The sequence below is a fragment of the Schistocerca cancellata genome, chromosome 4 (assembly GCF_023864275.1).
Source record: "Schistocerca cancellata isolate TAMUIC-IGC-003103 chromosome 4, iqSchCanc2.1, whole genome shotgun sequence".
Taxonomy (NCBI): Eukaryota; Metazoa; Arthropoda; class Insecta; order Orthoptera; family Acrididae; genus Schistocerca; species Schistocerca cancellata.
The window spans coordinates 796,217,042-796,242,911 of record NC_064629.1 but is presented as its reverse complement, the minus strand read 5'-3'; the positions used below and the strand labels follow the sequence as shown (position 1 = coordinate 796,242,911).

Below are 25,870 nucleotides of genomic sequence, written 5' to 3'. Positions count from 1 at the left end.
TTCTTTCTTAAAGGATTCCTGAACTTGACGCAGGCTACGCATACTGTCTTAATTGACGCACTGACAGTTTTGTAATCGAATTTATATATATCTGCTTGTGTCTGTGTATGTGCAGATGTGTGTGTGTGTGTGTGTGTGTGTATATATATATATATATATATATATATATATATATATATATATATATATATACCTGTCCCTTTTTCCCCCTACGGTAAGTCTTTCCGCTCCCGGGATTGGAATGACTCCTTACCCTTTCCCTTAAAACCCACATCCTTTCGTCTTTGCCTCTTTCCTGATGAAGCAACCGTGGGTTGCGAAAGCTTGAATTTTGTGTGTGTGTTTGTGTTTGTTGTTGTCTCTGTCAACGTACCAACGCTTTCGTTTGGTAAGTTACATCATCCTTTATATATGAAATTCGAGTCACAGAAATATTATTAATAGTTTCGACTTCTTAGCAAGTTATTACCAGATGATGTACGTACCAATAAACCACAATAAATTCCTGAGATTAAAGTAAAGATTCAAGATGCAATTGCTAAAGTAGTAGTGTAGTTGTTTAAAATTTTACTGGAGGAGTGAGAATGTACCAATAGAGTTGAGTGTACCAAAATTTGAGTAATATCGTTGCTCTCAATTAATCACAAACTAAGCACAATGCCATGAAATATGTGTAAAAAATTCATGGTTTTTTAAATTTTGGGAAATTCTTTTTTGTATAATCAATATTAACTAGCAAACGTTTGACAGGTACCGGCAACGGTGGAGGCAACAGAGAAAATCGTGACGCGAATTTCGCATGTTCAGCGAACTATGTTTGGAGATATGTGGGTGCTTGATGACCGGATGGTCCACAGTGATACAGCCTACACAAAGCAGTCACTGTGTGCTCATACCGATAATACCTACTTTACAGAACCAGCTGGGTAAGTAGCATAACCTTACTGAGTCGGTTGTGTAACAAGCATTCACACCTTAAGAATTTGATGGTCATTTCCGTTAGTTTGTTTGGCATATGAAACGTTTTCATGTAGACTAAAGTAGCACAATACTTGGTAGTAACATTAATAATAATCTTTGGACATCAAAATTGTCATTAAAAAGTTCCACGTGCGTGATTAATATTTATACATGTTACCCATTAATACACAAGTGCCGGCCGGAGTGGCCGTGCGGTTCTAGGCGCTACAGTCGAGCCGAGCGACCGCTACGGTCGCAGGTTCGAATCCTGCCTCAGGCATGGATGTGTGTGATGTCCTTAGGTTATTTAGGTTTAATTAGTTCTAAGTTCTAGGTGACTGGTGACCTCAGATGTTAAGTCCCATAGTGCTCAGAGCCAATACACAAGTAAGGAAATAATGTGATTGTGTGGGGCGACGGGTGGATAAATCGTCGCCGTACTTACAAGAGCCTGAAAACTATTTTTGTGGTCAGCCAGAAAGCGATGGCGATCATACTGACCATAATTTCCAGTCTGCAAGTCGACATTATTTTTGTGCTCTCAGAAAGAAAATGTTCCTACTTGCTGTTTATCCAGCGGGATCAGGAAGTATGGTTATAAATTAAAAAGTATTGAGTTCTAGCTGAGTGATATGTTCATTAAAAGTTAAGATTCACAAACTTAATAATATTCCTGATAATAATAATAATAATAATAATAATAATAATAATATAAACAATCCACCAAACATAACATACATGGAACACTTCTGGAGCAGCATATGGTCAAACCCGGTACAACATAACAGGCATGCACGGTGTATACAAGCAGAAACAGATACATACACGATGATACCACAAATGCCTGAAGTGATAATTTTGCAACATGAAGTCACCCAAACAATTACTTCTACTCACAATTGGAAAGCCCCTGGAAAAGATAAAATAGCAAATTTCTGGCTAAAGAAGTTCACCTCAACACATTCACATCAAACTAAATTATTTAACAATTACATTGCAGACCCATACACATTCCCTGATACACTCACACATGGAGTAACTTATCTGAAACCTAAAGATCAAGCAGACACAGCAACCCAGCAAAATATCGCCCCATAACATTTCTACCAACAGTATACAAAATATTAACTTCAGTCATTACACAGAAATTAATGACACAACACAGAATAAGATTATAAATGAAGAACAAAAAGGCTGTTGCAAAGCAGCACGAGGATGTAAAGAGCAACTGATAATAGATGCAGAGGTGACATATCAAGCTAAAACCAAACAAAGGTCGCTACACTACGCATACATTGATTACCAAAAAGCTTTTGATAGTGTATCCCACTCATGGTTACTAAAAATATTGGAAATATACAAAGTAGATCCTAAATTGATACAGTTCTTAAACATAGTAATGAAAAATTGGAAAACCACACTTAATATCCAAACAAATTCAAATAATATCACATCACGGCCAATACAGATTAAGCGTGGAATATACCAAGGAGACTCATTAAGTCCTTTCTGGTTCTGCCTTGCTCTGAACCCACTATCCAACATGCTAAATAACACAAATTGTGGATACAATATTACTGGAACATACCCACACAAAATCACACATTTGCTATACATGGATGATCTAAAACTACTGGCATCAACAACTCAACCAATTACTAAAGATAACAGAAGTATTCAGCAACGATATAAATATGGCTTTTGGAACAGACAAATGTAAGAAAAATAGCATAGTCAAGGGAAAACACACTAAACAAGATGATTACATATTGGATAACCACAGCGACTGCATAGAAGTGATGTAAAAAACAGATGCCTATAAATATCTAGGATACAGACAAACAATAGGAATAGACAATACAAATATTAAAGAAGAGCTAAAAGAAAAATATAGACAAAGACTAACAAAAATACTGAAAACAGAATTGACAGCAAGAAACAAGACAAAAGCTATAAATACTTATGCTATACCATTATTTACCTACTCATTTGGATTAGTGAAATGGAGTAACACAGACCTAGAGGCACTCAATACACTTACATGATCACAATGCCACAAATATAGAATACATCACATACATTCAGCAACAGAAAGATTCACATTAAGCAGAAAGGAAGGAGGAAGGGGATTTATCGACATAAAAAACCTACATTATGGACAGGTAGACAATTTAAGAAAATTCTTTCTAGAACGAGCAGAAACTAGTCAAATACACAAAGCAATCACTCATATAAATACATCGGCTACACCATTGCAATTTCATAACCACTTCTACAACCCTTTAGATTACATAACATCAACAGATATGAAGAAAGTAAATTGGAAAAAGAAAACACTACATGGCAAGCACTCGTATCATCAAACACAGCCACCAGTATCATCTAACACAGCCACACATCAATCAAGATGCATCCAACACATGGCTAAGAAAAGGCAATATATACAGTGAGACGGAAGGATTCATGATTGCAATGCAGGATCAAACAATAAACACCAGATATTACAGCAAGCACATTATTAAAGATCCCAATACCGCAACAGATAAATGCAGACTTTGCAAACAAGAAGTAGAAACAGTAGATCACATCACAAGCGGATGTACAATAGTATCAAATACAGAATACCCCAGAAGACATGACAATGTAGCAAAAATAATACATCAACAGCTTGCCATACAATATAAACTAATAAAACAACACGTTCCCACATACAAGTATGCACCGCAAAATGTACTGGAGAATGATGAATACAAATTATACTGGAACAGAACCATTATAACAGATAAAACACTACCACATAACAAACCTGACATCATACTCACCAATAAAAAGAAGAAATTAACACAACTAATCGAAATATCCATACCCAATACAACTAATATACAGAAGAAAACAGGAGAAAAAATTGAAAAATACAACTGGCTGAGGAAGTCAAGGACATGTGGCATCAGGATAAAGTTGACATACCAATTATACTATCAACTTTAGGAGTCATACCACACAATATCCACCAGTACATCAACGCAATACAGCTACATCCAAACGTATATATACAACTACAGAAATCCGTAATTATTGATACGTGTTCAATAACCCGAAAGTTCCTAAATACAATGTAACATATACCGTAGAGTTAAAAGGAAGTCACGCTTGATGAAGGTCCGCGTCACTTTCAATTTTTAACCAGACCTAAGGTCTGAGAAAAATAGAAATAATAATAATAATAATAATAATAATAATAATAATAATAATAATAATGTTCTTATCAGAAACAACACCATTATCAGTTCAGGGGCGACCTCTGTGGTAAGTTCCAAGTAAAATGGTCTATTGCCCTGACTTCTAAGCATCAAAGTTAATTGCTCGCCACAAAAGTGAAAAATAATCTCACCACTTGCTACGCAGTTTTATCAATATCCCGGGCCCCACACGAAGAGTTACTGCCGTGAATTCTAAGCGATCCAGAGAGGTGTGCTGCCCTCGCGGGATCACTTCCTACTTTTATCGAAACACTTTTGGTAGCTGCCTGGCTGTGACGTCATTCGAGGCACAGCGTATGCCGCCGTTTGACTGACGTGGACAGATTGATAGCTGGGTGCGAAGTGTCTCTCTGACTACGTATCTGGCGCAGCGGACAGCCGAACTGAACATATGCTATGAACAGCCCTAGGCACAAGTAGCAGCATCTAAATGCGAAATTGTTAAGGCTTTCGTGGCCACTTGTTGACAGACTGTCTATTGGCCTCTGTCTCAGGTTCTTCGACCGACGTTCATCTGATGTTTTTACTGACGTTTCGCCAGCACAAGTGGCTGGCATTATCAAAGCTTCACCCTCCATTGCCGGTGGTGAACTGGAGCCGAGAACGCGGCCGCAGACGTACGGTAAACGGATTCTGGCTTCCCGTACTGCAGCGAACGACCGTCGCAGGTAGCAAGAGGAGAACCGCACCGGAAATGACCGCGGCGAAGCCCTCGCACGTTGGCGCGCCGTTACATATAGTCTGCGGCCGCGAGCTCGGCTCCACGCCATACGACCGTTCAAATCCTTACCAAGGTGCTAACGGCCGTCACTACACTCGTCACCCAGCTCATGAGCGCCGAACCCGGGCAATACTGGGATGTCATACACACTGCCACCACAACACTCTTTCACACTCTTACATGAATAACATACCACACCCGGCCCGTAATGCAAACCCACTCACACTATCACAGGTCCTGTTCTGGAATGCAGACTCGATCCAGGGCAGAATTTTCCGCGTTCATGGAGCGCAAGGGAATCCTTGTCGCGCTACTGAGCGAGACGAAGCTTAAACCGCACAAACCATTAAACTTTCCTGGCTACTGCGTCTATCGTACCGCAGGGTGGAACTGCAATCGTTGTACACAGAGACATTGAGCACACAAACATAGAGCTCCCTGAACTGGAAAAAATGGAGGCTACGGCCATCAGAGTTAAGTTCAACGGAGCCTATACCACATTGATATCGGTATACAACAGTCCTGCAGGCATCTCAACACGCGATATCAGCACACTAATCAACATCTCACCGCGAGTAATAGTCGTTGGAGATCTGAACACAAAACACCCAGAATGGAATTCACGCATACGAAATCCCAACGGCAAAAAACTGTATGAACATTCACTAGGCAGAAACTACATTATACTAGCGCCGGTTGAACCGACGCACATTCCCTATTAGAGGGGACACAGGCCAGACGTGTTAGACATGGCCCTCATCAAGGGCATTACATCGACACTCAACGTTGCCGTTGAAAACGATCTACCCTCAAACCACCAAACTGTAATACTATACATTGAGGAAACACTGCAGCACATGGAACAACGCAGGATGTTGGACTACGGGCGTGCGAATTGGACATTGTTCAAGGAAACGCTCGATAGCCACATCCCACCCATACACGAAATTAACGAAACAGCACAAATTGACGAGGCAGTAGAAACTCTCATTAACGCCGTCCAGGACGCAATGGCGGGCACCATACCTGATCGTACCTCACAACAACACAGTGCGACCCTGCCCTAGGAAATCCTGGGCCTAATCTCAGTGAGGAATCGCCTCAGGAGACAATTGCAGGGTATCAGGCGTCAGTACTTCAAACGGCACATTAACATGCTACAGGACATCATACACGACAAAATACAAAAAACATTGAACACAACAGTGGAACCAAAAACTGGAAGGGCTGGACACCGCGCGACCTGGCGTGTGGCAACTAGCCCGACACTTCACCAGGGAGAAAATGTACACCCCAATGCTTCAAGGGCCTGATGGACCTGCATACTCTGAGGAAGAGAAAGCAGAACTAATGGCCCGCACACTCGCAGCGTCATTCACACCGAACTTGGTACCATCAGATCCAGTGTTCACACTTGCTACTGACCAGGAGGTTACACGCATTTTAGCCCAACCATCGCGCGACGACATTCGACATGCTAGCACAGCCGAAGTCTTCTGGGCTATAATGCATTCCGCTGCTAGGAAAGCCCCTGGTCATGATGGCATTCAAACCCGTATCCTCCAGGAGTTCACGGATAAAGCCACTGAATACCTAACACACACAACGAATGCCATACTAAAACACCAACACTTCCCCACCTTTTGGAAGACGGCCAAGGTCCCGATGTTCAGGAAGTCGGGGAAAGACCACAGCCACCCACAAAATTACCGACCCATCAGCCTTCTGAGCTCGCTCAGCAAGATTGTTGAGAAGGTGATTCTCAAAGGCATCACTAGGCACTGCATAACAAATGACATCCTGAGACCGGAGCAATTCGGCTTCAGGAATCACCACTCAACAACACAATAATTCTTACGGGTCGCTGAACATATAACACATGGCTTCAACACAAACAAAGCAACAGGGGCGGTGTTCCTGGACATCGAAAAGGCTTTCGACCGTCTGTGGCACAACGGCCTCATTCGCAAACTCAGCGACGCAGGATTCCCCGACGGGGTGGTGCGTCTAATACATTCATTCCTCACAGACAGGAGTTTCAACACTGACGTGCAGGGAAAACAATCAACACGACACGTTATACACGCGGGAGTACCCCAGGGAAGCATCCTAGGGCCCCTACTGTTTAACTTCTACATAAACGAGATCCCAACCACACACAACACAACGATGGCAATCATCGCGGATGACACAGCCATCCTCGCGCAATATTGGAAACCATCAAACATTACGTCACGCTTACAGACTGCACTCAGAGTGGCTGAGCCTTGGTTGGAGAAATGGCGTGTTAGAGTAAACGTCGACAAGTGCGAAGCCGTTCTGTTCACTAGAAGACCGAAGCAACTGCGCAAACACCGATACCGCAGACCAATAACTCTACATGCACACCCAATACGTTTCCGTGAGAAAGTCAAATACCTCTGTGTCTGGCTGGACCGGAAATTACTCTGGGGGGACCACATAAAACACACGACCAACCGAGCAAGCGCGAGGCTCAAACAGTTCTACCCTATGCTCAACATGCGTAGCACACTGAACAGAAGGGTGTCGAGGTCCATGTACATGACACTTATTCGACCCCTGATGACGTACGCAGCTCCTGTCTGGGGATACGCTGCGCCCACACACCTGCGCCGTCTGCAGCTCATACAAAACAAAGTACTCAAAATCATAAGCAATGCTCCACGATACACACGCATCGCGGACCTTCACCGGGAATACCGTCATGAGACTCTCACGGAGGTAATCCACAAACTCACCACAAGACTATACAGAAACTCCAGACATTCGCAGTACCCGTTTATTTTGAATCTGGGTAACTACGGCCACAACCATAGATGGAAACATAAAAGACTAAAAGACATACTTGTAAGGACCTAACATCTATGGCCAAGCACACGCAAACATAACGGTACAGGTGAGCCCCTGTTAATCAGACGCCATTACTGGATATCCAGCTGGAACACACTGCCGAATAACTGGCACCACGCAGGAAAGCCGTACCGTACACTGCATGCAGACAAGCTCCCCCCCCCCCCCCCCCCCACACTGTGAGATGATCTGTGGCTGATCTCCCACTACTATATAACGATCTTGATTGTTCCAGGAATGTAGTGGCTGCAGCAACTGGGATAAATAGCCATCGCTTGCCACGGTAATGATGCGTGATACCCATACTAACAAATCCAACCTTGCATGAATTGTCGCAGCTAGTAAGCCACTACTGCTCTTACTACCCATCCCTCTGTCGCAGAGATTTTTGTCCCACGGCACGAGCCTTGGCACTTTTTCCCCTCTGCTCTTCAAATTGCTACCCTCATTCGCGTTTCGTCCACTATCTATCGCCTGATGGACCGTGTTAATGCGTAGTCTTACCCAGACGCACGGATAACATCACAGCATCCTGTGATCCACTTATTAGATAACTAACATGTTGACCGAGGTGACAGTAGAACTTTTGGTCACCACGGTGGTGCGGGCGTGGAGGGGCCCCATCTCTACTTAAAAAAGCTCGGCTCCAGTTCACCACCGGCAATGGAGGGTGAAGCTTTGGCAATGCCAGCCACTCGTGCTGGCGAAACGTCAGTAAAAATATTAGATTAACATCGGCCGAAGAACCCGAGACAGAAAACAATAGGCAGTTTGTCAGCGTCTATATGGTCGCATTCTCGGACACGTATTATTTAATAACTTTGTCGAGTAACAATTTACAATCCTCATAATTCTTATATGAATAAAGCTAAGTTAGCTTTCGTTACTGAAAAAAGTTTTAGCTTGACTGCATGTAAACTTTGCCAGCTAGAATTTGTAGAACGGAACAGATAGTAGAACGTGGTATCTGAACTACCTCTTTAAGAAACTTCCTGGCAGATTAAAACTGTGTGCCCGACCGAGACTCGAACTCAGGACCTTTGCCTTTCGCGGGCAAGTGCTCTACCATCTGAGCTACCGAAGCACGACTCACCCCCGGTACTCACAGCTTTACTTCTGCCAGTATCTCGTCTCCTACCTTCCAAACTTTACAGAAGCTCTCCTGCGCAGCTAGTAAGCCACTACTGCTCTTACTACCCATCCCACTGTCGCAGAGATTTTTGTCCCACGGCACGAGCCTTGGCACTTTTTTCCCCCCTGCTCTTCAAATTGCTACCCTCATTCGCGTTTCGTCCACTGCGCTCCTGCGCAGGAGAGCTTCTCTAAAGTTTGGAAGGTAGGAGACGAGATACTGGCAGAAGTAAAGCTGTGAGTACCGAGCGTGAGTCGTGCTTCGGTAGCTCAGATGGTCAGCCGGCACGGTAGCTCAGTGTGTTCGGTCAGGGAGCTGGTTGGCCTCTGAAATAAAAAAACTGAGTGAAAGGATCAACAACGAACATGAACGAATGTCATGTGACGTCCGCAACGACCGAACACAACGATCAACCATGAAAAAAAAAAAAGATGGTAGAGCACTTGCCCGCGAAAGGCAAAGGTCCCGAGTTCGAGTCTCGGTCGGGCACACAGTTTTAATCTCCCAGGAAGTTTCATATCAGCGCACACTCCGCTGCAGAGTGAAAATCTCATTCTACCTCTTTAAGAGTCCTTGTATTGACTGTTATTTACATTATGTCTTTAGACTTCGTACGTCTATATTATTGAATGTAATCAAGTGCTGTAATCAGAACGCTCTATAATTAATACAAACGATACTTAATCTATTATAAATAATGACGTTTGTGTTCCAAATTCAGCTTTTAGTAAATTACTTGAAAACTATTGAGGTATCTTAATGGAGTCACATAGTTTGTTTTTATGTCAAACTAGGCTACATACGCATTTTCATCTTTCTGAGTCTAATATTTAGCGCCTTCAAGTTTTCGTAAAAACGCCGATTTTGTCCAAAATATTACTCCGATTAAGTTGAGACTTGTAACTTTTTATTGTGACGCACATTCGCCATTCTGAACATTTTTTTGGCTTTCTAGCTTCATTACTTAGCGCCGCTTAGTTTTTTCTTAAAATAATATATTTAGCAAAACGTATTCATCTGATCATTCTGAGATTGAACAATGTTAATATTAATGTGCTGAAGCGCACTGTGACACAGTTTGGAAAAGTTATATTAATTTTTAATTTCATTCTTAGATTACGGCACAATACTTTTTATGTTACGTATGATGAAGTGGCACTAGTAGTAGTGAACTGTGTTAAGACCCGACACACTTGCTCGCCTCTGTATGCTCACAATGATACAGCGCTTGTTTCGCCATGCCACCTCCTACTTATTTTTGTGAAAAAAATCACAAAATTAAGTTTTACACACAAGTGATACTACTACAGCTGACCTCTTTATTATAGCGAATTTCTTACAAATCATGTACATAAGTAACACAGAAACATGATATAAAATTTTCGATTATAAGAAAATTATTTTTATTTTTTTATTTTAAACGTCTAGATCCATAGGACCAAATTGAGGAGCGAATCTCCATCGTCATGGAACGTGTCAGTACATGAAATTACAACGTAAAAATAATAACGGATAGAATGAAATGTTTATGGACTCAAAAAATACAAGCTATAAGTTTATGTAAACGCATCAACAAAATAACACAGGACCCGGCTTAATTTTTCAAGGAACCCCTCGACAGAAAAGAAGGAGTGACGCATGAGGAAACTCGTCAGTTTCGACTTGAAAGCACGTGAATTAATGCTGGGATTTTTGAATTCTTCTGGTAGCTTATTGAAAATGGATGCAGCAGTATACTGCCCACCTTGCGGCACCAGTCAGTCAGATGCGATGCAAATGCAGATTAGATTTCTGCCTGTTATTAACTGAGTGAAAGCTGCTAATTCTAGGGAATAAGCTGATATTGTTAACTAGAAATGACAGTAGAGAATGTATATACAGGGTGTTACAAAAAGGTACGGCCAAACTTTCAGGAAACATTCTTCACACACAAAGAAAGAAAATATGTTAGGTGGACATGTGTCCGGAAACGCTTACTTTCCCTGTTAGAGCTCATTTTATTACTTCTCTTCAAATCACATTAATATAAACACACAGCAACAGAATGTATCAGCGTGACTTCAAACGCTTTGTTACAGGAAATATTCAAAATGTCCTCCGTTAGCGAGGATACATGGATCCACCCTCCCTCGCATGGAATCCCTGATGTGCTGATGCACCCCTGGAGAATGGCGTATTGTATCACAGCTGTCCACAATACGAGCACGAAGAGTCTCTACATTTGGTACCGGCGTTGCGTAGACAAGAGCTTTCAAATGCCCCCATAAATGAAAGTCACGAGGGTTGAGGTCAGGACAGCGTGGAGGCCATGGAATTGGTCCGCCTCTACCAATCCATTGGTCACCGAATTTGTTGTTGAGAAGCGTACGAACACTTCGACTGAAATGTGCAGGAGCTCCGTCGTGCATGAACCACATGTTGTGTCGTACTTGTAAAGGCACATGTTCTAGCAGCACAGGTAGAGTATCCCGTATGAAATCATGATAACGTGCTCCATTGAGCGTAGGTGGAAGAACATACTGAAGAAACTAAAATGAGCTTTAACATGGAAATCAAGTGTTTCTGGACACACGTCCACATAACATCTTTTCTTTATTTCTGCGTGAGGAATGTTTCCTAAAAGTCTGGCCGTACCTTTTTGTAACACCCTGTATAGGGCATCCCATTTATCTTGACCACGCTAAATAACTGTTTGTTCAGATGCAAATTACAAAATGTTTCAAGCAAATGTTCTTTAGCCGTCAAGGCACATCAATCAGCATGATTGCCTTCGTTGTAGCTTTGTTTTTTACAAGGATATGAACAGCGGTATGACTTTTTTAAATGGCACCCTGTATATTTTATTCGGTAATCCATTTCCTCACCTAAAGACCTACTCAAAAATGTATCATAGTGTACTTTTGACTGAAACACAACGTTATTAATTACATAACACAACGTTGACTTTGAGTCCGGGATCACAAACTCGTCCATTTGCTGGAGTTGTCGGAAAACAAATGAAAACCAAGTAAAAATATAACACAAAATTGACTTTGACTCTCCTGTACCTTTGCCCAGGAGTAGAACATTCAGAGGTGCTCGAAGGGGTGACCCTGGACACCGATACATTGGTGCACTCGTTGAATGAAAGAATTATTTACTGCTTTCAGTGTTGCCTGCTCAAGAGAGTTACAAGCAAGCACTATCGTTCTTGCATGCCCTCTGGAGTTGTTAGAATATCGCTATAGACAATGTGTTTAATGCATCCCGAAAGAAAAAAGTTCATAGGATTTAAATCAGGAGACCTAGCAGGCCAACCAACTGTTCCTCCTTGACCAATCCATCTGGCAGGATACCTTTGGTTCAGAACACGACGTGCACGCAAGGCATTATGTGCTGGACATCCATCGTCTTGATACAACTTTAGCATTCTGGTTCTTAGCGGCACTTCATCCAGGAGAGGAGGAAGAATTCGTCTGAGGAATTTGGCATACGCTGAGTCGTTCAGACTACCATTGATGAAATAAGGGCCAATAATTGTAGTACCAAGCATCCCACACTAGACGTTAACTCTCCATTGACGCTGATATTCCACCTGTTTAAGCCATCGTGGGTTGTCGCTGGACCAATAATGCATATTCCTTGTATTTACCTGTCCTTTGTTTGCGAAGGAGCATCCATCGGTAAATAGAACATTGGAGAAGTTGTTCGGGTTGGCGAGGATTTGTTGCTGTGTCCACTGTACACGATACTGGAAATCATCCCCATACAATTCTTGATGTAGGTGTACATGGTAAGGAACCGGTGACGTGTAAGAATACGATGTACACTGGTTTTAGGAATGCCAGTATCGTGTTCAAGCTGTCACGTGCTCACGTGTGGATTCATAGCAACGGAAGCGAGAACAGTAACTTCGGCAGCTTTGTCTGTGCGAGTGCTACGACGATTGCGTTGTCGTGGGTTGAAACTTCTCGTTCCCTGAAGCGTCGCAACAAGACGAGAGAACATCAGTCGGGAATGTGGATTCTTGTCAGGATGTCGCTCTCTATACAGTTCCGCTGCCTGCGCAGCATTTCGCCACCACCACCACCATCATCATCATCATCATCATCATCATCATCATCATCAACAACAACAACAACAACAACAACAATAAAAGAAAATTTGAACTATTCAGTTTCACTAATCATATGCTCATTCTGTGAAATTAAAACTTCGGGTTTTGTTGAATTGTGTATTAGAAACTGTAAGAGTCTTACTGTGATTTAGCATTAGTCTATTTTCTACAAGCAATGAACTGCACTATTTGAAACAGTGCTAATGTTACGCACAACATCCTTTACTCCAAGTTATTGTTATCAGCAAACAGAAATATTTTAGAATCACCTGTAATACTAGAGGGCATATCATTTATATAAATAAGGAACAGGAGCGGCCCCAGCATCCCTGGGGCCTCCCCTCCCCCCACCCCCCGTCCCATTTGACCTTGTCCACTCAGACCCCACATCATACCCATTCTCATCACTGTGGGTAATGACGTCTTGCTGTCTGTTGTTAAAGTAAAAGGTGAACCAATTGAGAAGTCAGCCTGCGTCTCTCTCGATTTGAATTATGTGGAATAAAGCGCTGCAGGCAAGCGAGTTGTGGTAGTGCAGTGGGTAAGGCGACGAACCACAGTGTCAAAGGCCGTAGGATCGCCTACTGCTGCATACTAAAATACTTTTTTCCTCTTCGTTTTTGTAACACATTCTGAGACTTCGTTAATCGTCAAAGTTAGACATTTTTCTAATATGTCCGTTGTTATTTACGCGTAAGAGCCCGCTTTCTCAGTAATGAGTATCTTCGATTTCGTGGCTTCCATATGTGTAAGAAATGAAAGATGAAATTGCTGTGTGAAACAACTTACAGCGACATTTATATTTTTTCTTGTCACTAATAATTCACCATTTTCTCTGAATACGTAGTGATATCCGAGTGTGTGGTCAGACAGGAACCTAAGAGCACAACTTAAATTATTTGCAAATGAAACTAGCAGCAGCCATCATTATATTTTACCTTGTCACAATTATTTATCTGCGATCGAATCCTTTACAACAGTAGACAGAGATGAAAGATTCCCGTCCTAATATTTTTAAACTATACCATCACATATGAAACATTTTGATTCATCAGATGCATGTTACAAACTACAAGGAACTTCTATTGCTGCACACGCCACACACTCTCGAACATGCGTATTTCTTTTTCTAAATTTTGTTTTTATGACCAAATCGTTAATTTATCATTTAAGGATGTAGGCTGCTTCATCATTTGGATCTCTAGGAGCAAGTACAACCACATTCTATGTATGTTCTTATTCTTTGACACTCTCTTAAACAATTTTTCAAGTTCGTGGAGATGTGTTCTGTCCATGGATGGAATGCAACTAATTGAAACCAGTTTGTTTATTGCTGTTCGTGTTTCACTTCTTTTATTTGTGAAGCATCTACACGAATAAAAAAAGCGAAACGTGTACGGCAATAAACAAACTGCTTTCAATTAGTTGCATAGACGGAACATACCACCATGAATTTTGAAGCAACTAAGTAACGACGAAAAACAGAAAAAAGACGAATTTTTCGCGTGTGTCTATACGCGTAATTGTACAATGTGCTACTACACTCCGTTCCTAACTCATATTCTGAAACGTAAAATCCGAAACAAGACGTCGATGTGAACGAGAATAAAATGACATAATGTGAATTTTATGACAGTTTCCAGAACATAGTCAATATTCTATCGTTATGATGCATTCATGGAAGCACGTGGTCAGCGAAATTTGAACATTACTATGTACTCAAACCACGCTTTTCGGTACTGTGAAGAATAGCATGCCTGTGTTGGCTGCTAGCCGCTTTGGGTTCTGCCGCTGTGGCGCTGCAGTGTGCATGCGCCGAAATGAGGCAGATTGCTTTTGATTGGTTGGCGCGAGGAGAACTGACAACAGCGTTTCGGTTCTCTAGGACTGTTCGGTATCGTTTCCGAAATGCTTACAGAATAATGTTGGGGTGCTCCTTCGAAAACAAGACCGTTCCGTGCGGTCGCATACCGAACGGCGGAAAGATACAGAATAGGGCCTCAGGAAACATGTTTCCAGTCATCAACAGCCTAATGTCGGTGTTGACGGGCCCAGGTGAGGCTTAAAGCTTTGTGTCATGCAGTGATCAAGGGTACAAGAGTGGGCCTTCAGCTATGAAAGCCCATATTGATTATGTTTCGTTGAATGGTTCGCACACTGACAGTTGCTGATGGCCCAGCATTGAAATCTGCAGCAATTTGTGGAGGGGTTGCACTTCTGTAACATTGAATGATTCTCTTCAGTCATCATTGGTCCCATTCTTGTAGGATTTTTTTTCAGCCACAGCAATGTCAGAGATTTTGTTTTACCGGATTCGTAATATTGATGGTACACTAGTGAAATGGTCGTAAGGGAAAATCCTCACTTCATCCCTACCTCGGCGATGCTGTGTCCTGTCGCTCGTGTGCCAATTATAACATCAAGTTCAAACTCACTTAAATCTTGATAACCTGCCATTGTAGCAGAAGTAACCGATCGATCAACTACGCCAGACACTTGTTGTCTTATATTGGCGTTGCTGACTGCAGCACCGTAATCTGCCTGTTTACGTATCTCTGTATTTGAATATGCATACCTGTACGAGTTTCTTTGGCACTTCTATCTAATTCCGACTTCGTTCTACATGATATCCTTATCCCATTAGTCAGCCACCCACGCTGCCTTTTAGTGCTAGTAGCCTGTTTAGAATTTTCTACTGGAAAGTAACTTTCAAAGAGCATGAGAAATGTGTTAAGGAAAGTATTATATTTGTGATCTATATTATCACCACTATGAACATCCTGCCATTCTTGTTCCTTAACTATATTTAAAAAACTCTATTGCATTTGAAATAGCTTTTCTACATAGTTTGTTGGAATATATAACATTTTTTTGAGTACAAAAACCTTTTTGTGTTACCATTTGTGAATCATGGTCTGAAAGGCCATTCGTCCTTTTACTAACAGAATACACATCTAGTAATGGAGAATGAATAAAAATACTATCTATGGCTGTGCTACTGTTCCCATGCACCCTGGTTGGAAAAAATACAGTCTGCATCAGTTCATATGAATTTAGGGGATCTTCATTTTTCTTGCACATTCACATACATAATTAATACTGAAGTCACCACATGTAACTAATTTTTGGTACTTCCTATAAGGTGAACCAAGAACCCTCTCTAGCTTGAGCAGGAATGGTCTGAAGTCAGAGTTATGAGATCTATAAACAACAACAATGAGAAATTTAGTTTCACGAAATTCAACTGCCCCTGCACAACATTCAGATACCTGTTCAGTGCAGTGCTGTGATATGTCTACGGACTCAAATGGGATACCATTTTTTTAGGTTCATGGTCACTCCGCCAATAACTCCTTGAAAAACAGCCAGCTAATCTGTATCCTAGTAAAGGAAGCCTCTGAAATGTCAAATTATTTAAGTGGTGCTCTGATATACCAATAATGTCAGAGTCAACATCTGTAAGCAGTTCATTAACTTTATCTCTCATAGCACTTACATTTGGTAAAATATGCTAATTCTTTCACTACTTGGATTCATGACTCCCCTTGAAGGTGATTACCTTTGTGGTTTAGATTTTTCAGTCTTTACCTGAAAGAGAAGCACACAAAAATATTTCGCTTTTCAGTATTCAGTCAGTTAATCACAATTGTAGGCACCGATGTTTGTGTGTATGAACCACTTCCACTAAAACATTCAAGATAGAGAGAGGGAAGTCACTAAGTATGGCGTTCTTCACGATATTCTATTTCAAAAAGCAAAGGGGAAAAGTTGCTGTAGTGTGCGTCCTTCTCGCTTACTTCTCTAATACAGGTTGTGGCTACCTTTCATAAAGTCTCTATGTCCCTGAGAAACAGATAACATAGTCTAAGATTTTGTTCTCAGCCTCTCGTCTGAGGGAGGACAAAACACGTTCTATATTCTGTTTTCCTTCTGCAATTTAAATAAACAATTGAGAAATTACCAGAAAGAATTTTTTTCTTAAAATTTATTAATTGGAAAACTGTCATTAACTTTTTCAAAATGATTACTGGCAATACGTTACTTCAGAAAGTCGTGACATTTTACTTCATTATTAAGCTTGAATCACAAACTTTGCAATTCCTTTCTAACCATAGCTATTATGATCTGAAAGTCATCGTAGACTTTTAAAATAATTACGTCTTGGCCCAGTTTGCAAGTTTCTTCACTACCTTAGATGTTGCTTTACTTAGAAAATTGAGTAACCTTTGTATGTTCTATCTTTGTATAGCTCAATTATAGTACGGATTAGTATACTAAAGAAGTCATTTGTTCGACAGCAGTTACTTTGCTTTGTCACACACATAATCAAAAAGTTTTTTTAACTATAACATACTAATACCCTACAGTCTGCATTTTTTAACACATTCGTTTACCTGTGTTGTTGTCTGTATGTGTCAATATTTATCTGTTAACTGACCATCTGTCTTAAGCAAGATTACACGTTTCTCAACCTTTTTACGAGATCTGAGGGAATTACTCATCAATTTTCTACCATTTTACCATATGTGCCAGCCTACCAACTTCATTTCTCCTCTTTCTCCCTATTTTCATTTATCCATATTTTCCACTTTTCTACATATTTCGAAGCTTGTTTCTCCCTTTTATGTTTGTCAGCCTACTGAGCTCAATATTCACATATTTTTCGTTTGATCCTCACTCCACCTCAACACATCTCATTTAGTTAGTACCAAAACGCTTTGGCTTGGCTCTAGTGGTACCATTTTATTTCCCTTTTTTACCTACAGACAAACTTACTTCCAACATGAAAATTGTTAATTCATGCAGAGTCTATTGTTTTAGATTTTTAGAAATTTTCAGCTTCAATTACTTCTGTTACCGCAAAGTATGTCTTTTTCTGTTACTAATCCTTTTTGTGGATCTTATTTATTATTTGTTTACTTTAGCCATTATTTTTCCCTCATTGGTGCTCAAAAGTTACCCAGTGTAATTTTAATATTTAGAATTTTCTACTGCAAACTATCTCTCATATTGTCTTGTAAGTAGTCATTCAGGTGTAGTCATTTTCGGGAATTATTGTTATTCACTAGGAAGATTTTATAAATTATTAGCATATCTACAACATAAAGACATATATTCCTTACTTACTACAGACAGTAAAGAAGAAGAGAATGAAACGTGAAAGGAAAATAAAGCTTCATCCAGCTGGGACTGCACAGTAAGCCAAACTGTGTATCCCCATTGGGTGCCAGACTCCCTAAAGAATTTAATTACTGAAAGACTTCAAGTCTACAACGCTTCGTAGACCTAGTGCTTTGCGTTTGCATGAGGCTTACTTATTACCCTGAATGGTCCTTGATAAACATGCTTAAACGTCTTTGTTTTCGCTGCAATTTACTCAGATTTCTCTTCAAATTTGACTAAAACTAGTTCACCAATGTTAAAACTAGTGGGGGAAGCTTTTTCGTCATGCTTTCTTTTTCTGTCTAACGCTCTTTTACATATGTTTGCCCTAGCCTGTTCCTTCTTCTCATCCGCAGACTTCTAAAATAGGACTGAAAAATCAACCCTGTTTGAAAGGATGTTATGGAGTTTCTGATTAAACGTTAGTTGACAAGGAGCAAACACTGTTGCTGCCTTGTGATCAACACAGATTATCACATTCTACCGTAACGAATAATGGTCAAATTTTTGCATACCAAACACGATAGCCAGTGCCTCTAATTACGAAAGTCCATAATTTCGCTCAGCATGTTGTAGTGAACGACTCGCAAACGCGATTGGTTTGTGTATCTCTTGGTCGCCTTCTGTTTCCATCTGAAAAACCTGTACTGCAATCCCATAACCACTTGCGTAAAATAACATGCAAAAGGGATTCGAAAAGTTTGGATGATGTAAACGCGGACTACTCATCAGACAGTTTTTTAATTCTTCAAAAGCTTCCTGGAACTCTTCAGTCCAAACCCATGAAGTATTTTTCTTCAACAAGTGGAGTAGACAAGGTACATTAAACAAGCGACCTTCAGCAAAACGGCGGTAGAATCCGAACAAACTGAACATTGATCTGAGCTGCTTTTTATTTCTGGTCGCTTCAAATTTTACGATGACTGATATTTTGGAAGGATCAGACAATATAACTTCCCTGCTAATTTCATGGCCCAAAAATTTTATTTTGTCTCTTACACACTGTTTCCTAACTTTTATTGCGTACTTCCTTTTCTATATTTTCTAGCACCCCATCTACTAGACTGGTGTGTTCTTCCCATGTGGAAGTTGCCAACAGTATATCATCTACACAAATAGTTACCTGATCTAATAATTCCTGCCCAAACACATGAGCCATCACTCTTAAAAAGGCACACAGAAATATTTAATCCAAATGGTACTAGTTTACATTGGTAGCACACTCCTTTTTACAAAGAGCTGAATCTTTTACGTGATACTTTCGTCAAGGGCAAAATCCAGTATCCACAAGCTCTGTCCAATGATGTAAGATATATTCCCTCCTCCCTCTCTTATTACAATTTCATTTAGTTAGCGTGCGTCCAGTACTAACCTAACACTTCCGTCACGCTTCGGCGCAACAATAAGAGGATTATTATATTACTGAATTCAGCATCTTCCTGCAAGTATCACCTGTTCCTACTCTAATAGGCAGTTCCCATGCTTCATTATTACTGCCCATATAATTTCCTATGAAAAGCTCTGTAATCACTCGAGAATCTGGTAAAGTTAATAAGTGGCTCTGATAAAAGTCAGTCTTTCCTTAATATTTCGTTAAAATATCTGTGCCAATTAAGATCTCAGTGCTCAAACACAACACGATTAAACAAGGTTGATCTATTATTATGTCACCTTGTAACGATGCTATATTCTTGAACGTTACTTAAATTAACTTAACTTGGCCTGGAGCTCATTTGATGAAAGAATATAAGAGTTTCCAACTTCACAAAATTTATTGACAACTGAACTGCATTCGCGTCACGTTAACAGAACACTGACTGACATACTTCACAGATCTCTTTGACTGACTGACAAAACAACAACTCAACAATTAACTTGCAGCCTCGCTGCATCGCTTTATATAGAATTGTAGCAATAAATTTCAAAATAACCCATTATTAATTTTCTAAAGTTCTGATGCTACAACTAAAATTTACAAAACGTAAAGAAACTAATGTTACAGCCAAATAAGGTATAAAATACAATATTGTATTAACATAAATTTTCATAGTATCATCACTAGTTTTAAATATGAAAATCTATCTGAACTTTTATTACAACAATGTCTCTTCTATTACTTTAGTTACATAATTAACTACAGTTTGTATTTGGCTACTAACATTCAATGACAGTACAAATCTTGTGTTTTATCCGACTGCATACGAGAAAGTTACAAATAAGGCCTCAAATTCTGAAAATTGTAAGGTTTTGTGATGTAAACAATTGGGGAGTTAATTGGAAATGTAATTATAAAGGATATTAATTACAGAGGACATAAAAATAGATAAAAAATGAAAATATATCACTTGGTAATAATTGTTAAGCGGTTTCTCAAGATAATGAGGTTCTCTGTGTCAACCCACCAATCAACTGCAATTAAGGTAATTAGAGGCGCCAGCCACTCGTAACATTTGTTACTAAATATCTCTTACTTCAACTTCTCAACTAGGTTTCTGATTTGGAACCTGTACAAAATTTTGTTAATGACAACAATCCATGGACAATTACGATAATATATGCCGTTCCAGAATAAAAAACTGTATTTTGACAAATAGAACTGAATAATGCGTCAAAAACACACACAGAAGTCTCCAAGAAGCACTGGATCGTCCGAAAACCACCAGGATGCATAAAAAAAGGTGGTATCGTTGGTATCTAAGCTTCGTGCTCTACTGGCTAGAAACTTTTTCAGTAGCACCTATTATTCTCAAACCACTTACGTTCATGACCGTTAACACTTACTTCTTACGAATAGAATCAAAGAATGCTTGGGACAAAGTACTTGGTTCAGTGCTACTATCAAGAAGACAACTCACTGTTACTCCTGAGATATTAGTTTTTGTAATAGGGTGAGTTATTCTAGTTTGAACAGGTTCCTCATAAGTCTTCTAATAAATCCTTTTCGATCTGTTTCCAGATGCAGTAATTTTGATCAGTTGCAAGTATATTTACACTCAGCTTCACGGGGTCATCAATCTCTACATTCTCATCTGCATTTTCCAAACTGTCCACCAATTTTAAATCACAGCACTTGACGACTTGCTCTACTTTCGTTTGCTGCTCATCAGGTAAACTGCTCTCTATCCCTGAGTAACTGCGTCCCTGCGTCCCTGCGCAACATTGCTATCTATAATACTGTAGTCGACTTTCACAGTTCGCGGCAAATCAATACAGGTAATACGTTCCTTGACATTATTATTGCCTTCCCTTTCATCCATCTACTCTTCCTCTTCAAAACCTTGCAGAAATGACTTTCCTTCCTCTATCGAAACTTCAGCCTTCAGATTGCCATTATTGTTGAAGATGCAAGACTTTATCTTTGTGATTCAGACCCGTTAATTTGTTCCTCCTTATTATCAGTAGCATTTTCCTTTTCCTTCTTGACCTATTTTTGTTGTGTGTCCAAAATGTTGCCAACTATGTAATGCGAGTAGCGCTGCACATCTGTGGTTCTCTCTGTTCCTATTTCATCATCCATGTTATGTTTGTGTTTTTGTTACTGGCTGTGTTACTGTTTCCCCCTGCTGAGAGCCACTTTTGTCATAGACGGGACTTAAGTTTTCCCACACGCGGCCTGTTGTGTTCATTCGATACAGAATGAGATAGGGTAGCAGTATGATCTTTGTCTTGTCTCAACGGTACATTATTTACATTTCTGCCTTCGTCATAATAATTACTGCGAAAGCATGGCTATTGTCTACCTCCTCTTCCTCGACCACGATAAGTAGATCTTGTATTCTGAACCTCCGTATTTCTAACATTCACGTTCCCATTGTCATTACTTCGGTTGATTACATGGTTGTTAGAAGGCCTACTATTATGTTGTACCAGTACCTCAACGGCAGCTACTCTTTCTACTCGCTCCAGATACTCAGTGAGCCTATCCACGCTATCTCTATGTGGGGAAATGATTCTTTTTTGCCAATACCTAGGCAGCTTACCATCGAGTCCCATGATAATAATTTCCGGTTTCATCTTTTCTGTCAGACACGACAGCCATGAAACCCATTTTCTGTAGAACTCTTTCACTGATTCACGACCTGGATTAACTTTTTACGACTTGAGAACTCTCTCAAAACATCGTTTCGTTTGTTTTGTGACCAGTAGTCATTAAGAAATGCAGTTTTAAAATCAGAAAGAGTTTTGTATCTATTCATTCGTCAGCTGACCATCGCAAAGCATCTCCTGACAAATGACTTCTTATGAAAGAAATCTTCTCTCGTTCTGACCATGAGTTAGGCAAAATATCCTAAAAATTATTCTAGAACTCTTATGGGTGAATTTGTTTGTATCAAAACGTAAAAAATGACAGCATACGATGAAAGCGGCGTCAACTGAAGCAACATGCTATACAGTAGTATTACAAGAGCTACCAGAGAGTACTCTATTTTCTATGTTATTAATATGTACTAGTATGTGTTCCTCTACTAGTAGTTCTACTCCTGCCACTCTGTCAGAAAAGTTTTTATCAGCATCCTCATATAACACAGTCAGATTTTATTTTCTTAATATATTTTTGACAAGCATGTAGTGTAGTAGTTACTTCTTCAACTCGAATAAAGTTTGGATTCATTACCTATTCTTTCTGACAGCCTCCATTCCATAAGTTCATCTGCGTCTTTGAAATCTTTGCGAATTTCCCTAATTTAGGTTTAAAAATATTATTCAATTTATTGAGCTGTTGCCCTACTTTGATTTGCAGATCATGGTAGTTAAAATCAATCTTATAATTTAAATTATTTACTTTGAGGTCATTTCAACCTTTAGTATTTTGCTACTGTTCTTTAGTTCTTTATTAATAGATTTAATCTTATTGTTTAATTCTTTGTTAGTATCCTTTAGTTCTTTATTACTAGACTCAGTCTTACTGTTCAGTTCTTTATTACTATCCTCTAGTTCTTTATGATGCGATTCAAGTTTAGAAAACAATAATTGTATCCAATTTGATGCCTCTACTTTGCTACTTGGCATTTCCACAGTTTTTAAAGGACTTAGCTGAATTTCAGAAGTATTGAAACCAGTTTAATTATCTGATAATTCAATTACATCGTCATCAGACACTGGTACTAACTTCGCAGTAGCCTAACATTGAAATTTACCTTCGATTCTACTTTTGACAAATTACCTTCAGATTCTGGATTTATTTGGTTGACGGAGCCATCCTTGTTAATTTCAATTTCAAATTCTGAGGATTCATCGCCAGAGACTAGTTCCATCTTAAATTTCACATTATCCTTATCGTTAGATGCCATTCTCAGCAGCCTGTACAATCAGTTAACAAATACTTTAAATATTCTTGATTCAACCTAATTGCTTGACCTCGACGAACATGGTGTACTAGTAAACGTGATGCGACGCGTGGCGGCGTAATGCTGGCAGCAGCAGCAGCTGTGGCTGTGAAGATGGTGGCGGTTATCGCCTACTGCAGTGCCTCCAGGGCGAAGGGTACCGTCTTCTTCTAACCTGAGGTCGATATTAAACTGTCATACTTCTTTGTCAAAGTTGATATGTCAAATATACAGGGTGGTCGGAAATTCCAGTTACAAACTTCTAGGATATATAGAGGGTAGTGAGTAGATAACATTTTGAATAGGAACCCATGTCCGGAAACGTATTGTTTCCGTTCTAAGACAGTTTCAATGCAGGTGATTATGTCATCCACACCGACGTGAGGAATGTAAAATTGTTGCAATCGATTTGAAAAGAATACTGACTCGTTCCGTTATTACTTACGCATTTGCACTACAACGTACACTTTATGGTTTACATTAGTCGACAACAACAAGAACCCAGCATCTAAGGCACCAGCCGCAACGTAGCGATGCATTACAGCAGCGGCTCGATGTGGCGACCACCAAAGTTGTTACACACATTGTACCTCCGAAGCATGTTCTGGTACACTCTCTCCATCCCACCTGGTGTCTCTTCAATGTCTTGTGCAACGACCAGAACTGGTGCCAGCAAGTCTTCCTCTGTCTCTACAGGTGTCTCATAAATTAGGCTCTTCATACGACCCCACAAGAAGTAGTCCATAGGGGTCAAATCGGGCGATCGTGGTGTCCACGCGGTTGGACCACCACGGCCTATCCATCTTTCACCGTATCGTCTGTTGAGATGGCTCTGGACAGCCAGTGAAATGTGAGGTGGTGCTCCATCATGCTGATACCACATTTCCTGACGGACATTCAGTGGCACAGCTTCTAAGAACGGGTCCATCACGTGTCATAGGAAGACTAAGTATGCGAGACGCGTGAGCTTGGATGGAAGGAGGTACTGTCCAATCACATGACAGTCCAGAATACCTGCCCACACGTTAATTCCAAACTTGACTTGAAATCCCTGAACATGCGTGGCACGAGGGTTTTCGTCCGCCCAGACATGGCTATTTCGAGCATTCAGAACACAATCCCTTGTGAACATACATTCATCTGTGAAGAGAACTCGACTTGGAAACAGGGGCGCGTTTATGCAACGGAGCAAGAACCATGTGCAGAAGGCGACGCGTTGTGGAAAGTCTGCTGGACCCATAGCGTGTACCCTTTGTAAGTGGTACGGATATAATTGTTGCTCATGCAGGACGTCCAAGATGGTACTGTGACTAACAGCCAGTGCACGCGCAATTGTTCGAGAACTCGTTGACGGGCTATCTTCAATGCGACGCAGTACACCTTTTTCAAATTTGGGAGTGCGGCGTCGGCATGGAGCACCAGTCCTGCCTCCTCACGGTGAAGGTACCCGTTTCTCGTAGCCGTTATGTAACTTGGGCAAACAGTTTGTGCGATGTAGTGTGCCGGTGTGGAAAACGTTCGTGATACAACCGACTAGCAGCTCTTCCGTTACCTCCAGCTTCGCCATACACAAGGAGCATGTCTGTGTATTCCGCAAACGTGTACTGCACCATGTTTCCTCTATCGGCGATGCAAAGGGATTGACTCGGTCTCACAGCAAAGCAGACAATAAGTGACATCTGGGGATCGTTTGACGTAGCACACGTCATCGTGTCTACCCTGTTGCATACCATAACAGGGAACTCTGAGACGTTTCTCTTGCCCTAAGCAGATGTTGACGAGGTACACATCTGAACTGAACGAAATGTTAAAAAGCGCTTGACCTATTTCGTACTTTTATTAATTTCGTACTTTTATTAATTTCGTACTTTTATTAATTTCGTACTTTTATTAATTTCGTACTTTTATTAATTTCGTACTTTTATTAATTTCGTACTTTTATTAATTTCGTACTTTTATTAATTTCGTACTTTTATTAATTTCGTACTTTTATTAATTTCGTACTTTTATTAATTTCGTACTTTTATTAATTTTGTAGTTGTTGGAACACTAATCCTGTTGTTGTTGTGGTCTTCAGTCCTGAGACTGGTTTGATGCAGCTCTCCATGCTACTCTATCCTGTGCAAGTTTCTTCATCTCCCAGTACTTACTGCAACCTACATCCTTCTGAATCTGCTTAGTGTACTCATCTCTTGGTCTCCCCCTACGATTTTTACCCTCCACGCTGCCCTCCAATACTAAATTTGTGATCCCTTGATGTCTCAGAACATGTCCTATCTACCGATCCCTTCTTCTGGTCAAGTTGTGCCAATTAAATTATTCAAAAATAAAAATAGTTGT

At 40.4% G+C, this 25,870-nt stretch overlaps 1 protein-coding gene across 1 annotated transcript in view; it reads left to right on the top strand.

Moving 5' to 3' along the window:
- Window positions 1-25,870, top strand: part of LOC126183632 (trimethyllysine dioxygenase, mitochondrial) — a 531,746-nt gene that overhangs the window by 248,002 nt on the left and 257,874 nt on the right. The window contains exon 6 of the mRNA XM_049925754.1: window positions 751-926. Coding sequence (XP_049781711.1) covers window positions 751-926 — 176 coding nt within the window. The remainder of the gene's footprint in view (window positions 1-750; window positions 927-25,870) is intronic.